We start from the raw sequence: 14,058 nt of genomic DNA, 5'->3' as shown, positions 1-14,058 counted from the left end.
AAGCCTCCAGGCTCTGAGCTGTCAGCACAGAGCACGACTCGGGGCTTGAACTCAGGAACCGTTGAGATCATGACCTGAGCCGAAGTGAGATGCTTAACCAAGTGAGCCACCTAGGTGCCCCTGAACAATTATTTTTTTAAAAAAAGAACTTGGCAGCATAATTGTGTGACTATAGGTATGAAAGCCTAAGAGTGTGTTCCTGTTACTTCTTCAAAAAACAGAAAAGGATCCATTCCACTAGTGTTGAAAGGTGAACCAGCTAGGATAAAATCAATTGCATATGGTTTCCCAAAGTTACGTAAGATTTCAAGAAAAAAAGTCTGACGTCTTAAACAGCAACCTTCACGCATGTTATGTGACTCAAATTAGCACACCCACATTTTCCAAGTGACAGGTTTCCAAGTTTCATTTAATAAAGTGTATGTGCGTTTGGAGAAAGCAGGCTCTGTCTGGCTGCCATGTTGTGTCTGTACATCCCTTAAGAGCCTATTATGACCCAGGAGACCCAGAGTCTCCCCCAAGGAGTCTGGACTCTCTGGTTCTGCCCAGGAAGTAGTCCCTTCCTCCTGGAGGGTTCCTAACATACTCCCCGCCCCCAGCTCTGTTTTTGGAGTCAGGCTGAGGGTGGCTGTGGTTTGAGGATGACAATGCCTAGCGTTCTCTCTGCCCCAACCCACGTTCATCAGGTCCCTCTTTCACGAAAAGGGAGAGGGCCTCTGGCTGACCTGTCACACACACTACTGACCCTCCCAGGCCCACACTCTCCAGAAAACACATGGCCAACCAGAGGGAGGATGCTGAAACCAAGCCATCCGGAAGCCCCTCATTCCCAAGAAACTCTAACATTAGAAATGTGGTTCTTCTATAAGAATGAAATCTATTTTCTTCTTCATGGGGAAGTTCTCTTTCGGGCTGGATCTGATAGGCTCAGACATACATGCCCCAGACCAGACTGTGTGTTCGCTCTAAAGCAACCCCTGAGCTTCCTGACGTACGTCCAAGAAGGTGGGAAACGTATCTGTATGTACAGACCCTGTTTTGTCTAAAAGAGGTCTTCAGAGTGGGGGGTATACACAACTCCCCACACAGGACTGTACGTCTACTCTACTCCTCGAAGGTGACTCCTGGTCCATGTCGGGACATCCTGTATTCAGAACAACCAAAGCATTACAGCTTAGAGGAGCTAATTTAAAAAAAAAAAAAAAAAATTAACTGGAATGTTTTCAGGGACAAAGTTTTCAAGTGACACCGAATAAAACATTCAGGTAAAAAACTAATGATCCCCCTTAGACATGGTGTGCATTTTTCTCTTAGGTACTTAAAGATTATGGGATTCATGTCATAAAATAGTCATTCTATTAACAAACAATACCCATCTCCTGTCACCTCATACAATGTATAATGACTTCTGGCTCTGAGTGACAAGAAAAAAATTTAATGTTGAAAAATGTCAGATGTCAATTTAAATTTTTAAAAATATTTGTTTATCTATTCATTTATTTTATTCTATTTTTTAATACATTTATTTATTTTTGAGACAGAGAGAGATGGAGCATGAACGGAGAGGGAAACACAGAATCTGAAACAGGCTCCAGGCTCTGAGCTGTCAGCACAGAGCCCGACGCGGGGCTCAAACTCACGGACCACGAGATCATGACCTGAGCTGAAATCGGCCGCTTAACCGACTGAGCCACCCAGGCGCCCCTCTATTCATTTATTTTAAAAGAGAGAGAGAAAGAGTGCATGCATGTGCAGGGGTCGGGCAGAGAGAATTCCAAGCAGGCTCTGTGCTGTCAGCGCAGAGCCAGATGCGGGGCTCGATCCCACAACCCTGGGATCACAACTTGAGCCGAAATCAAGAGTCGGACATTCAACTGCCTGAGCCACCCAGGCACCCCAACAATTTCCCCTAATCTAAACCAACACTAAGCTTTTAGGGTTTATAAACTAATGTAATCCACAAAGGGAGTCCTGACCTTAACTGAACACTAACCCAGTGTGGATCCATTTCATCTTCAAAGCCACCCTTTGACTTCACAGATAAGGTCACTGAGGTCTAAAGTCACTCAGATGTAAGAAAAGAGCATGAATCTGAGTCTAGGACTGTGTGTGATTCCAAAGTTCTTTCCACTGCCTGGTTGAGGGTGTCTTGGGGGCTGAAGGTGACAGAGGTCAGGAAAGGCTTCCCCAAAGAGGTAGCATTCTGGGTAGTTCCAGAAGGGTAAGTAGGCATTCAACACCAATGCCAAGTGATGGAAAGGCACTCTAGGCAGAGGGAGAAGGCGTCACCAGAGAGCTTGGCACACGTAAGTAGCGGAGGTGATGGCAGCCAGACCTACGGAGCACTTACTGTGGCCCAAGAGCTGTTACAAGTATTCATTAAGTGTGCCCTCTTCTCAACCTCAGGACTACTGACATTTTGGGCATGTTAGTTCTTTGCTATTGGGGCTGTCCTGTGTGTTTGAGATTTATAACACTGCTGGATGCCAGTATGCCTCAACCCCAGGTGTGACAACCAAAACTGTCCCTGCCAAATGTCCTCTGGGGGCCAAAATCATCTCAGATTGAGAACCACTGCTCTCATCATGTGAAGGCTGTACCATTATTATTTCTACCTTACAGGTGAGAATATGTAAGCTGTCCACAGTTACACAACCAGGTTGGTAATCCCACGATCGGAACCAAGCTGTTCTGTCTTTAACCACAATACCACGTGGCAAGTTTCCTGCCTGGGCTTCATGCTCACTGGGGTACAGATCACAGTAGGGGACAAGAAAGGAGAGGTAAGCCAGCAACAGCTCAGCAAAGGCCTTGAGTACCTTGCCTGTTCTGTATGAGGCCTTGTGCCTAGACTCTGGGACCCAGATGCAAATCCAACTGAAGCCCTCTTTCAAGGAGCTCCCAACCCAAAGAGACACTGAAACAGTCACAGTCACAGCCCAAGGTGATGGGGCCTCTGACAAAGTGAGCCTAGAGGTGGCTTGTTAACGCAGTGCAAGGTAGGATGGGTCCCGTAGTCTACCTGGAAAAAGTACATCCACATGGCTACTCGGATGACAAACAGGAATCAGTGTGGTGGGGAGGAGGGGTGAGGGAGGGAGGGAGGGTCTTCAGGAAGAGAGGACAAAACGTGCAAACACCTGGCAGAAAAGTTACTTCGCTGGCGATTGTGGGGGACCTGCCAGAATCTCAGGGATGGGAGAGGCTAAAAAGTCACCAAGGGCATGGTTGCAAACACCAGGCTGAGGGATTCGACCTTACCCTGCAGGTGATGAGAGCTAGTCATCTGCCCTCTCCAGAAACCCCCAACACCAACTTACAGTCTTTTCCACTGGAATATTAATTAACATGTTGCAGCAAACAAAACATAAAAATGTTTGCAAAACATCCGTGAGGAATCTCTGCCCAAACTGTGCCAGCTTGCTGGTGAATGTGGCCACTAAGGACTACAGGGACTGGTCCCATTCTCAACACTCCCAACCACTGCCACCCCAGGGAAGTGACATAAGGGACCAGCACACCCCCACCCCAAACACTTATTAAGCACCAAGCACTGACCTTCATGCTTTATATGATGTTTTTAAATATACTTTTTAATGTTTATTTACTTTTGAGAGAGAGAAAAGGAGAGACAGACAGAGCACAAGTGGGGCAGGGGCAGAGAGAGAGAGGGAGGGAGACACAGAATCTGAAGCAGGCTCCAGGCTCTGAGCTGTCAGCACAGAGCCTGACGCGGAGCTCGCACTCACAAATCGCAAGATCATGACTTGAGCCGAAATCGGTCACTTAACTGACTGAGCCACCCAGGCACTCCCAAGCTTTACATGTTAACTCATTTACCTCTTTATCCCAACAACTGCTTTATCACCCCCACAGAGGACACTGAGGCACAGAAAGGTTCAAGGTCGCATGACTAAGCAAGTGGCGCAGGCTGGCTTTCACATCCTCTTGTTGCCAATGACGTCTAGTCTTGAGGGTAATCCTTGTTATTAACTTCGCACTCAAAAGTATACAGGTGGTGTTGAGATCTACTCAAACATTTAATTAGAGAAACTTGCAAAGTAGGAGACTAAAACCAACACAGAAACACCTGAATTTGTATACTAGTTTTGGGGCAGAAAAGTGAATGTACATCACAGAAGAACACCACTCAGGCCAGCGTTCCTCAGCTTTGGCACTATCGTTTCAAACTGGATATTCTTTGCAGTGAGAGGCCAGCCTGTGCACACTGTATTCAGCACCACCCTTGGCCTCTACCTACCAAACACCAGTCCCACCCCTGCCCTGGTCCGTGGTTGTGACAACCAAACACGTCTCCAGATAGTGCCAAATGTTCCCTGGGGCACAAAACCACCCCAAACTGAGGACTGGCTTAAAAACTGTCAGTTTTGAAACTTCATCTCCTTTCTTGAAAAGAACTATTAGGCTTGGTCCCCAAAGAGAAGCCGACCTTGATTAGGAGAATTAAATGGGAGGAGAATAATGAAAGTTTACTGTTTGGCGCATACACACGTGCCATATTAACGCATTTATGTTCACAAACAGCCTGTGGGGCAGCCTCTGTTGTTAGGCGCACTTTACAGAGGAGGAATGTGAGACGGTACGTGCCGAGCACATGCTAATTGCTCAGCGAGCGCAGTTCTTTCCCCCATGTCCTGGCTAGCGGCACTTGTAACCTCTGGGTTCCCGCAGCCCCTGACATCTGGTCCCTCCACATCAAGCTTCATCACCCTCAACTCCCCACCCAGGCATGACACTCCTGTGTCCCCGAGGGCAGGACCCGGCACACAGGAAACCTCAGGAAATCACTAACGTAGGAGCCCGATAACCAGGGTTCAACCCTCGCGACCGCCTCAGATACTCAAATGTGCCCCAGCACCCGGGAGAGTGCTCGGTTTTTTGCTTTCGGAGGCTTGTGCCCTCGGAAACCCTCCGTGTCTTGGGGCTCACCTGTCCTCCATCTCGAGCTCTGCCTTCAACTCCACAAGGCTGGAGGTGCGCGCACTCGTCCGTGCGCTACACCTGAGCGTAGCCGCCCACTGGGTTCCGCCCCCAGCCCGGTACCCGCGTGGGGAACCGCAAACCGCCCGTTGTCGGCTCGGCGGACGCAAGGCGCCCCCAGCCCGCACCGCCGCGGCTCTGGGAACCCGCGCGCACCCACTCCCACGCCTGCGGGCGGAGCGCATAAAAGCCCACTTCGTGCACCGTGCGCCGCGCGCTGCAGCCCAAGCCTTGCAATGTGCGGTTGCACGCGCGGCCTCTCCCTTGCGTGCCCTTATCCCTCTCTTCCCCCCACCCCGACAACTCTCCAGTCGCACCATAAATTCTATCATACTTCCATAAGAGCAGAAAATCTGGAAAGCATTCATTCCTTCTCTAGCATAAAGTGCACAGTGTACGGCGGCACACAGAAATCAGACGGCCCACCTGTTTTTGCGCAGGCGCAGACGGGAGACGTGCCGGCCTGGCCGGGAGCACTCTGGGAGACTTGGGCGGAGAGCGTGACGTCACGGCGAGGTTGGCAGCGTGTGCGCCCAGCTGGTCTCGCAGCTGAAGGCGATGAGGGCCAAGCCGCCGCGCCGGGACCTGGGAGTCGTAGGCGGGTAAACCCAAAGCCTTCTGGGAATCGTAGTCCCTCCACAGGCTTCCGCGTTTTCTCGGAGCCTGGACTTCCCAGCGCGGGTTCTACTCACGTGAGTTTCCCCTCCTCAGCAGGCCGATCTCGGCTCTTTGTCGTGCTGCCGTGTAGGAGTTGAGGGTCTCCATCTTACCTTCCCACGCATTCCGGTAGGCATCCCTGGAGAGATGGCACCGCTCTCCGCGATCCTCCAACGCCTGTGTCCGGTGCCCCTGCTGACCCGCCTTGGAGCCTGTCTAGGTTCTGATTCCTAGCTTCCACCCTCAACCTGAGGGCGGTTCGAACGCAGCCTCCTCTGCCTTGGTTACAATCTAGAGTGATCAGGGCTGGCCTGGGGGGTGTCAGGCGGCCATGAGAGCCCAGAGGACGCGCCAGACCCAGCTCAGGTTTCAGGAAAGACTTCAGAGCAAACAAAGGACCTCCAAATTACCATGCCCAAACAAAGTTACAGATTCTCTGGACTAAACCTACACCTCTCGCAATATTTCCCTATTCTTCCCTCTTTCCCACGTCCTCCCCATGAAATGGTCCCACTATCCTTGCAAGTGCTGAAGGCAGAACCTTGAAGTCGTCAGTCCTCTGTTTCTCTCATCTATTGCCTCGTTCAACCAAGTCTCGTGTGAGTTCAACCTACTCTATTTCCAGAAGGGATCCAGAAACTGACCACTTCTCTCCACTTCCACTTTCTCTACTCAGCCCTTAGCCACATTACGGCTCATCTGGACCATTGTAGGAGCCTCCTCACTGGTCTACCGGTGTCTGCCCTCGCCACTCTCCACTCTCTGTTCCCACGCAGCAGCCTGGGGCATCCTGTCAAAATATAAATCACATCCTATCACTCCACAGCTTTCAACCATCTAACGGTTCTCAGCTCATTCAGAATAAAATCCAACCTTTTCACCCTGCCAACCTCCAAGCCCCCGATCTTCTCTTGTCCTCACCTATAACTCACTTTCCAAACAACTGAATATAGGCCCTTCCCTTCAGGTCCTTTGCCTTTGCTATTAACTATCTGGAACATTCTTCCTACCCTGATCAAATTGCATGACTCCTTCTCATCCTTCTGGCCCCAGCTCAGAGGATAATTCCCTCATATTACTCCTTATATTTGTAAAGTGTCTTGGTTATTTACTTATCATGGGTTGGCTCCTCCCCTAGAACGTCGTGCCTGCAACCTTTCCTATTTTGTTCACTGCTGTTCCAGTATCGAACGCATTTTGGGTAGATGGGAGGCAATGAATGGATACCTGTTGAATGAAGGAATGAATGATGAAAAGCTTACGCTGAGACTTGAAGGTGCCAATCCTGCACATGTGCTGGGAGAGGGTTCCAGGCAATGGGTATATGCACTCTGGGCGCTATCCAGGCAGGCTTCCCGGAGGCATCGACCCCGCAATCCGGAATCCGCACGTAACCTGCCTCCCCTCTCTCCCTGTCCAGGGGCAGCCAACTCCTCCCCGCCCGCCCGGAACCCGCGATGCCCGCCCCGCAGTGCGCCTCCTGCCACGCGGCGCGCGCCGCCCTCCGCCGCCCGCGCTCCGGCCAAGCGCTGTGCGGCGCCTGCTTCTGCGCCGCCTTCGAGGCCGAGGTGCTGCACACGGTGCTGGCGGGCCGCCTGCTGCCGCCCGGCGCCGTGGTGGCCGTGGGCGCCTCCGGCGGCAAGGACTCCACGGTGCTGGCGCACGTGCTGCACGAGCTGGCGCCGCGCCTGGGCGTCTCGCTGCGCCTGGTGGCCGTGGACGAGGGCATCGGCGGCTACCGGGACGCGGCGCTGGCGGCCGTGCGGCGCCAGGCGGCGCGCTGGGACCTCCCGCTCACCGTCGTGGCCTACGCCGACCTCTTCGGGGGCTGGACGATGGACGCCGTGGCCCGCAGCACGGCCGGCTCCGGCCGCAGCCGCGCCTGCTGCACCTTCTGCGGGGTCCTGCGGCGCCGCGCGCTGGAGGAAGGGGCGCGCCTCGTGGGAGCCACGCACATCGTGACGGGTGAGCGCGGGCGCCGCAGCCGAGGGGCGCGGGGCGGGCGCTGCAAGGGAGCTGGGCGCGTGCCCAGCAAGGGGTGAAGGAGACGCCGGGGGTGCCCGAAGTGGGGGATCTCCACGAGAAGGGGGTGCGCACGCCCGCTGAAGGTGCGTGGGCAGAGTGTGTGCGCGCCGGGGCTGGGCGCGGCAAGCTTTGAGTCACTGCCTTCGCTTTGGCCACGGAGGGGTGCAGGGGTGCTCTCCGGGGGCTGGGGCTGTGTTCCCTGCAGTTTCCAAAATGACATTCTCTGTGTCCCTTCACAAAAGGAGGCGAGTGAAGTGACACCACCCATCAGAAGCCATCTGTAGTCTGAAACGCAACTCTTTAGACCCCCCTTCTCTGTCGGCCTCTTCTCTCTGAGAACTTGAGAACTTACTCTCTCCCAACCGTTGCTTCAACACGTGATTGTTGACCATCTCCTCTGTACCAGACGCTCTGTAGCCTCGAGCAATACCTAACCTCGGTTACCTCATCTGTAAAACGGGGTTATTAATAATATCGAGGTCCCAGGGTCGTTGGGAATAAAGTGAGTTCTGTGTGAGGCACTTAGACCAGAGACTGGCAAACAGCAGACCTTACAGAGATGTTTGCCTCCTGATGCTGCCCAAGGCAGCCTCTGCCCCTGCCCTCCCGACATGTCCATAATTATAACCCGGTAAGTGCCGCTAAGGAAAAATCACACAGACTTTGCCAGTTTATAACAGGAGGACCCAGTGAAGGGGGAAGCCTGGAGTTAGGAAGTGGTTCCTGAGTGAGCCTGACCTGAAGGCCGCCTGAGTAACCAGTGAAGGGCAGACCCAGTTGTTGGGGTCTGAGCAGAGGAGGAGGCTGGTGCAAAGGCCCTGAGGAGGGGAAGTGTGGCCAACTGGAGAAGCCCCAAGAAGACCAGTCAGTGTCTGTCGGACCAGACAGACTCAAGTATAAGACGACAAGATGCAGAATAGGTAGACGTTTAGGTGACGTTTATGGTGACTGTTGAGGAAATACCGAAGCTCTCGCTGGCCTTCCTGCACGCGGTGACCGCATTCCCCGCACTGGGACGGCAACACCTCCACTGACCGTTAGAGGCCGCTTTGACTTCTCCGGTGCCGGTGCCGTGTGACGTGTGACGTACACCTTCAACTGAGACTGACCCTCCTGAAAAAGCAACTGGCGCAGGGCCTGGTTGGCGATAAGTGGGTGGCAAATGAGGGCACCCCGGGTTGCCTCCTGGAGGCCTGTGTGTCCCCTCTCGTTTCTCACTGTGCCCACCGCCCACCTCCACCGGGCTGTCGCGCGGTGCCCAGGGGTCTCCATGGCCCTGTCCGGCCCTCCCTGCTGTTCTCCACGCACCCCCCCCCGCCCCCATCTCTCTCCTGGTCCTGGCGTCCTGCAGTGTCTGGGGGTGGGGTGGGGGTCTCCAGCCCGGCTCGCCCACTCTGGGCCGCTCTCCAGGGCCCCTCCCCGTCCGTCTGGGTCCCTGCTGCCCCACGGCGGCGCCCGCATCTCACCGGCTCCCCGTCTCTCTCCCCCAGGCCACAACGCCGACGACATGGCGGAGACCGTGCTCATGAACTTCCTGCGGGGCGACGCGGGGCGGCTGGCCCGGGGCGGGGGCCTGGGCTCGCGGGGCGAGGGGGGCGCGCTGCCGCGCTGCCGCCCCCTGCAGCTGGCCTCGCAGAAGGAGGTGGTGCTGTACGCGCACTTCCGCCGCCTCGACTACTTCTCGGAGGAGTGCGTCTACGCGCCCGAGGCCTTCCGCGGCCACGCGCGCCACCTGCTCAAGCTCCTGGAGGCGGCGCGGCCGTCGGCGGCGCTGGACCTGGTGCACTCGGCCGAGCGCCTGGCCTTGGCCCCGGCCGCGCGGCCCCCGCCCCCCGGCGCCTGCTCCCGCTGCGGGGCGCTGGCCAGCCGCGCGCTCTGCCAGGCCTGCGCCCTCCTGGACGGGCTGCAGCGCGGCCGGCCCCGCCTGGCCATCGGCAAGGGCCGCGGGGGGCGCGACGAGGAGGGGTCGTCGGGGCCGCCACCCCCGCCTCCCAGCGACCCCGGCTCTGCGCCGGGCCCCGCCGCCGGGGGGTGCGGGGCTGCCTGTAAAGAGCGCTGCGAATAAACCCAAGGGACCTCCGCCCGGGCTTCGGTGCGAGGCTGGGAGGGGGACGGACGGGACCGGGCGCCGCCGACCCCGCAGAAGCTGGGGGCCGGGACTCCTGGGTCTGAGGGAGGAGGGGCTGGGGGCCGGGACTTCCGGGTCTGAGGGAGGAGGGGGCTGGGGCAGGACTCCTGGGTCTGAGGGAGGAGGGGCTGGGGGCCTGAACTGGGTCTGAGGGAGGAGGGGTTGGGGGCCGGGACCCCTGGGTCTGAAGGAGGAGGGGCTGGGGATCAGGACTCCTGGGTCTGAGGGAGGAAAGAAAGGGGCCAGGACTCCAGGGTCTGAGGGAGGAGGGGGCTGGAGGCTTGGACTCCTGGGTCTGAGGGAGGAGGGGGCTAGAGGCCTGGACTCCTGGGTCTGAGGGAGGAGGGCCTGTGGGGTCAGACTCCTGGGTCTGAGGGAGGAAGAACAGGGGCCAGGACTCCAGGGTCTGAGGGAGGAGCGGCTGGGGGTCAGGACTCCAGGGTCTGAGGGAGGAGGGGGCTGGGGCAGGACTCCTGGGTCTGAGGGAGGAGGGGGCTGGGGACCTGGACTCCTGGGTCTGAGGGAGGAGGGCCTGTGGGGTCAGACTCCTGGGTCTGAGGGAGGAAGAACAGGGGCCAGGACTCCAGGGTCTGAGGGAGGAGCGGCTGGGGGTCAGGACTCCAGGGTCTGAGGGAGGAGGGGGCTGGGGCAGGACTCCTGGGTCTGAGGGAGGAGGGGGCTGGGGACCTGGACTCCTGGGTCTGAGGGAGGAGGGCCTGTGGGGTCAGACTCCTGAGTCTGAGGGAGGAAGGACAAGGGCCAGGACTCCAGGGTCTGAGGGAGGAGCGGCTGGGGGCCGTGACTTCCGGGTCTGAGGGAGGAGGGGCTAGGGGCTGAGACCCCTGGGTCTGAGGGAGGAGGGGCTGGGGGCCTGGAGAAGGGGCTGGAGGGGCCAGTACTCCTGGGTCTCAGAGCCGGTAGGAATTAGGGGGCTGCTTGCCTCATACTCTGCCAGGTTCTGGGCATGCTCAGGAGAGTCCTAACGCTTCTGTAGGACCTACTATGTGTCATGTCTGCCTGTTGCACCATAAGCAAAACCGCTTCACTTGAGGGACTCTCATTTCCAGTAACCTTGATGTTTACCTTTGAGCAAAGGTTGGGGGGGGGGGGGGGGGGGGGGCAAAAAACCCTCATTCCCGGCACCTGGTTGGCTCAGTCAGAAGAGCATTCGACTCTTGATCTCGGGGTCGTGAGTTCGATCTCACGTTGGGTGCAGAGATTACTGGAAGAAAAAAAAAAAAAGAAAAGAAAACTTAAAAAAGAACTCTCCAAGGTGCCTGGGTGGCTCAGTTGAGCAACAGACTCTTGATTTCGGCTCAGGTCATGATCCATGAGCAAGGAGCCTGCTTGGGATTCTCTCTCCCTCTGTGCCCTTCTCCTCTGCTTTCACGCATGCGCGCTCTCTCTCTCAAATAAAAAACACAAAAAACCCAACTATCAGCTGTGGAACTTCTAGTGTTGTGGGAGAGAGGCATAGACAAATCAGTATGCAATCTGACCTCTCATGATGTGAGCTATGTATGAATAACAAAGAGCTTAATGCAAAATGTGAAGGGGGCGCTGTTGCAGTTTGGGAGGTCAGGGCCTTTTTGAGAAAGTGACTCAGGAGAAGACCAAAATAAAGCAAGGGAGGTTTCCAGCCACGACAGAGTATATCATGCCAGAACATTTCCACTGGCCAACTGGAAAAGCAGCCAGGATCCCACAGAAAAGAGGCTCATTCTGCTGGAAGGGCCAGAAGCGGAAGCAGGCAGAAAACAGGGTAAAGAGGCTGGGGATCTGAGCAGAACTTTCAACGGTGTCATGGGACCAGACACAGAATTGGAGTGCAGAGCTACGTGGGCAGGGACTGGAAGGGCCAAAATCTGGGGGGAGGGAACAGTGTTGAGTCAGCCCGACACCTGCTCTTGTCCCCTGGGCAGCCTCATGAAACAGGATAAACACAGTCTGAAGTTCAGGGTCTCCTAAAAAGTAGAGGCCCAGTAAGCACCCGTTAGGACCCAAGTAGGGTTACAAATTAGAAGGGTCACCCGGAAATAGGCCCATCCACAAAAACACCAGAACCCAGCTTCAAACACACTCAATCCCAGAGCGGATTAAGAAGATTCCCGACTCCGAGAGCGCCTGGGTGACTCAGTCAGTTAAGCGGCCGACTCTTGATTTCAACTCAGGTCATGATCTCACTGTGAGTTCAAGCCCCACATCAGGCTCTGTGCTGACAGCTCAGGGCCTGCTTGGGATTCTCTCTCTCCCTCCTTTTCTCTGCCCCTCCCTCCCCTCTCAAAAATAAATAAATAAACTTAAAAAAGTGCAACAGCAAATATCAACCCGCTGGAAAGTGAGGAGAGGGAGGATTTTCTGGACAGGGTGAGGGCAGAGTCAGCCCTGAGGAGCAAGGCACCCAGTGTTCTGTGAGAAATGCATTGTGTCTCTGAAGCTGAGTCCCCAGGATGAGTGGATTTTCAGAGGGTGACTAAGGAGAAGCTTGGACGTGCTCTGGCCAGCATCTCTGTCCCCTAGGACAGAATATCACGCCAGTCAATCCGCCGACTTCTGATCTCTGCATCTGAGGCAAGTCAGGGAACTACCTCCAGGGGGCGCTCCGCCCATCCTGCCAGACCTGGGGACCTCCCAGCCCAAGGGTTGGTGCTGTCCATGGTTCTGGAGCAAAGCTGGGTGAGTTCAGGAAACCCCAACTCTGCCAAGGACCCCAATCCATAGGTGCAAGGTCCCGAGCTCTAGGCCAGCAGGGCACCTAGGTCGCAGCAACTTCTGAAATTCCGGGGCCTTCTTAGGAAGGAGAAGGCAGAAGAAGGGGTGGAGTGGACTGGGCTCATCTCTGTGCTTTTCCCCTCAACCCTCTTGTTGCCTTAACATGCTTTTCACCTTGTGGTGCCTGCCTGGCGAAGGGACAAGGAGGGACAAGGTCTTCTCTGAGGTTCCAGGTTATGTCATGCTGCTGGCCCTTGGACCACACTTTAAGAAGCACCCCTGTGCCCGGATCTCCCTCCAAGCAGAGGATTAGGAAAGAGATGGAGATTCACTGGAGGTCCTCACGTGCTGACTCAGGGTTGTACCTTTCCACATATTGCCCCGTTGAACCCTCACAACCAATCCTAGAGAACACTGGCTAACAATTCTCCTCATCCAGTGGGAAACTGAGACTTGATGTGATAAGCAACCTTTGCAGGGTCTCGCATCACTGATGTGCGTTTGGGGGCTGGGGTTGTGATCCACACAAATCTGACACCATAGATAGTGACTCCTGAACCCACTGTACCCTGGTCCCAGGAAAGCAGATGATGCACACTGGGAAGGTGTTTTATTTATAAGGGATGGAGACCATCAGACAATAGTCCGGGACGGATGGTGACAGCAGACAGCAGAAGGAGAGACCACCATGGGGTGGGGGGAATCTAAAGGTATCAAGATCGTGTCTCCAAGGACCAGTCCCCATGTCATCTTCTAACAATTTCGGGAGACTCTGCCCTAGTGGACATGCAACATGCTCGCTATTAGTGACAGAGTGGATTTCACTTAGCATTTGCCAGTGGAATGTCCCTAGAAGAGGAAGTTCTCCTGTGAACTTCATATTTTAGAGAAGCTACCAAGCTTGTCAGGCCTCCACTAAGAATTAAGATCTCGGTGTGATCTTTAGAGAGGGTAGTCTTTGAGAATGTTAAGTCAGCTATGACGGAGCAGGGAACTGGGGAAGAAGCCGGGCATAATGGGGAAGAATGTGCAGAGATTTAAAACAAAACAAAAACCGGGCACCTGACTGGCTCAGTTGGTGGAGCATGAGGTTCTTGATCTTGGGGTTGTGAGTTCAAGCTTCGTGTTGGGTGTAGAGATTACTTTAAAATCTTTTTTAAAAACCCACACACATCATCTTACACCTGTCAGAATGGCTAAAATCAAAAGCAAGAGGGGTGCCTGGTTGGCTCAGTCATAAGAGCATGTGACTCTAGATCCCAGTGTCTTGAATTTGAGCCCCACGTTGGGTGTAGAGATTATTTAAAACAAGATAAACGTCAGAAAAAAAACAGGGGTGCCTGGGTGACTCAGTTACTTAAGTGTCCAACTCTTGATTTCGGCTCAGGTCATGATCTCACTCTTGTGAGATCAAGCCCCATGTCGTGTTCGACACTAGGCATGCAGCCTGCTTGGGATTCTCTCTTTCCCTCTCTCTCTGCCCATCCCCCACTTGCATTGTCATTCTCTCTCTCTCTCAAAAAAAAAAAAAAAAA

At 55.0% G+C, this 14,058-nt stretch overlaps 1 protein-coding gene and 1 long non-coding RNA gene across 4 annotated transcripts; one reads left to right on the top strand and one right to left on the bottom strand.

The window, feature by feature from the left end:
- The first annotated feature begins 5,571 nt into the window (after nucleotides 1-5,571).
- On the top strand, nucleotides 5,572-9,843 carry LOC125915527 (cytoplasmic tRNA 2-thiolation protein 1-like). 2 transcript variants are annotated; one of them, XM_049621452.1, is made up of 3 exons: nucleotides 5,572-5,693; nucleotides 7,079-7,623; nucleotides 9,174-9,843. In XM_049621452.1, exons 2-3 carry the CDS (start codon nucleotides 7,116-7,118, stop codon nucleotides 9,746-9,748), a joined length of 1,083 nt encoding a protein of 360 aa, XP_049477409.1. In that variant the 5' UTR covers nucleotides 5,572-5,693; nucleotides 7,079-7,115; the 3' UTR covers nucleotides 9,749-9,843. The 2 variants fall into 2 exon arrangements, with proteins under 2 accessions (XP_049477409.1, XP_049477408.1); XM_049621451.1 differs by having other exon boundaries at nucleotides 5,572-5,787.
- Nucleotides 8,605-9,238, bottom strand: LOC125915591 (uncharacterized). Of its 2 annotated transcripts, none has more exons than XR_007455702.1 (2): nucleotides 9,150-9,238; nucleotides 8,605-8,808 (listed from the first exon to the last, which is right to left on the bottom strand). It is a non-coding gene; the product is annotated as an uncharacterized LOC125915591 (long non-coding RNA). The 2 variants fall into 2 exon arrangements; XR_007455701.1 differs by having other exon boundaries at nucleotides 8,605-8,820; nucleotides 9,150-9,221.
- Nucleotides 9,844-14,058: the final 4,215 nt, after the last annotated feature.

Source organism: Panthera uncia, assembly GCF_023721935.1.
Source record: "Panthera uncia isolate 11264 chromosome E2 unlocalized genomic scaffold, Puncia_PCG_1.0 HiC_scaffold_19, whole genome shotgun sequence".
Taxonomy (NCBI): domain Eukaryota; kingdom Metazoa; phylum Chordata; class Mammalia; order Carnivora; family Felidae; genus Panthera; species Panthera uncia.
The sequence above is the reverse complement of the archived record's forward strand: the minus strand, read 5'-3'. Positions and strand labels throughout refer to the sequence as shown.

Coding starts and splice junctions, on each gene's coding strand:
- LOC125915527 (XM_049621452.1), top strand. CDS start 7,116: ATGCCCGCCCCGCAGTGCGCCTCCTGCCACGCGGCGCGCGCCGCCCTC. Junction 7,624..9,173: donor AGCCACGCACATCGTGACGG/GTGAGCGCGGGC, acceptor TCTCTCCCCCAG/GCCACAACGCCGACGACATG.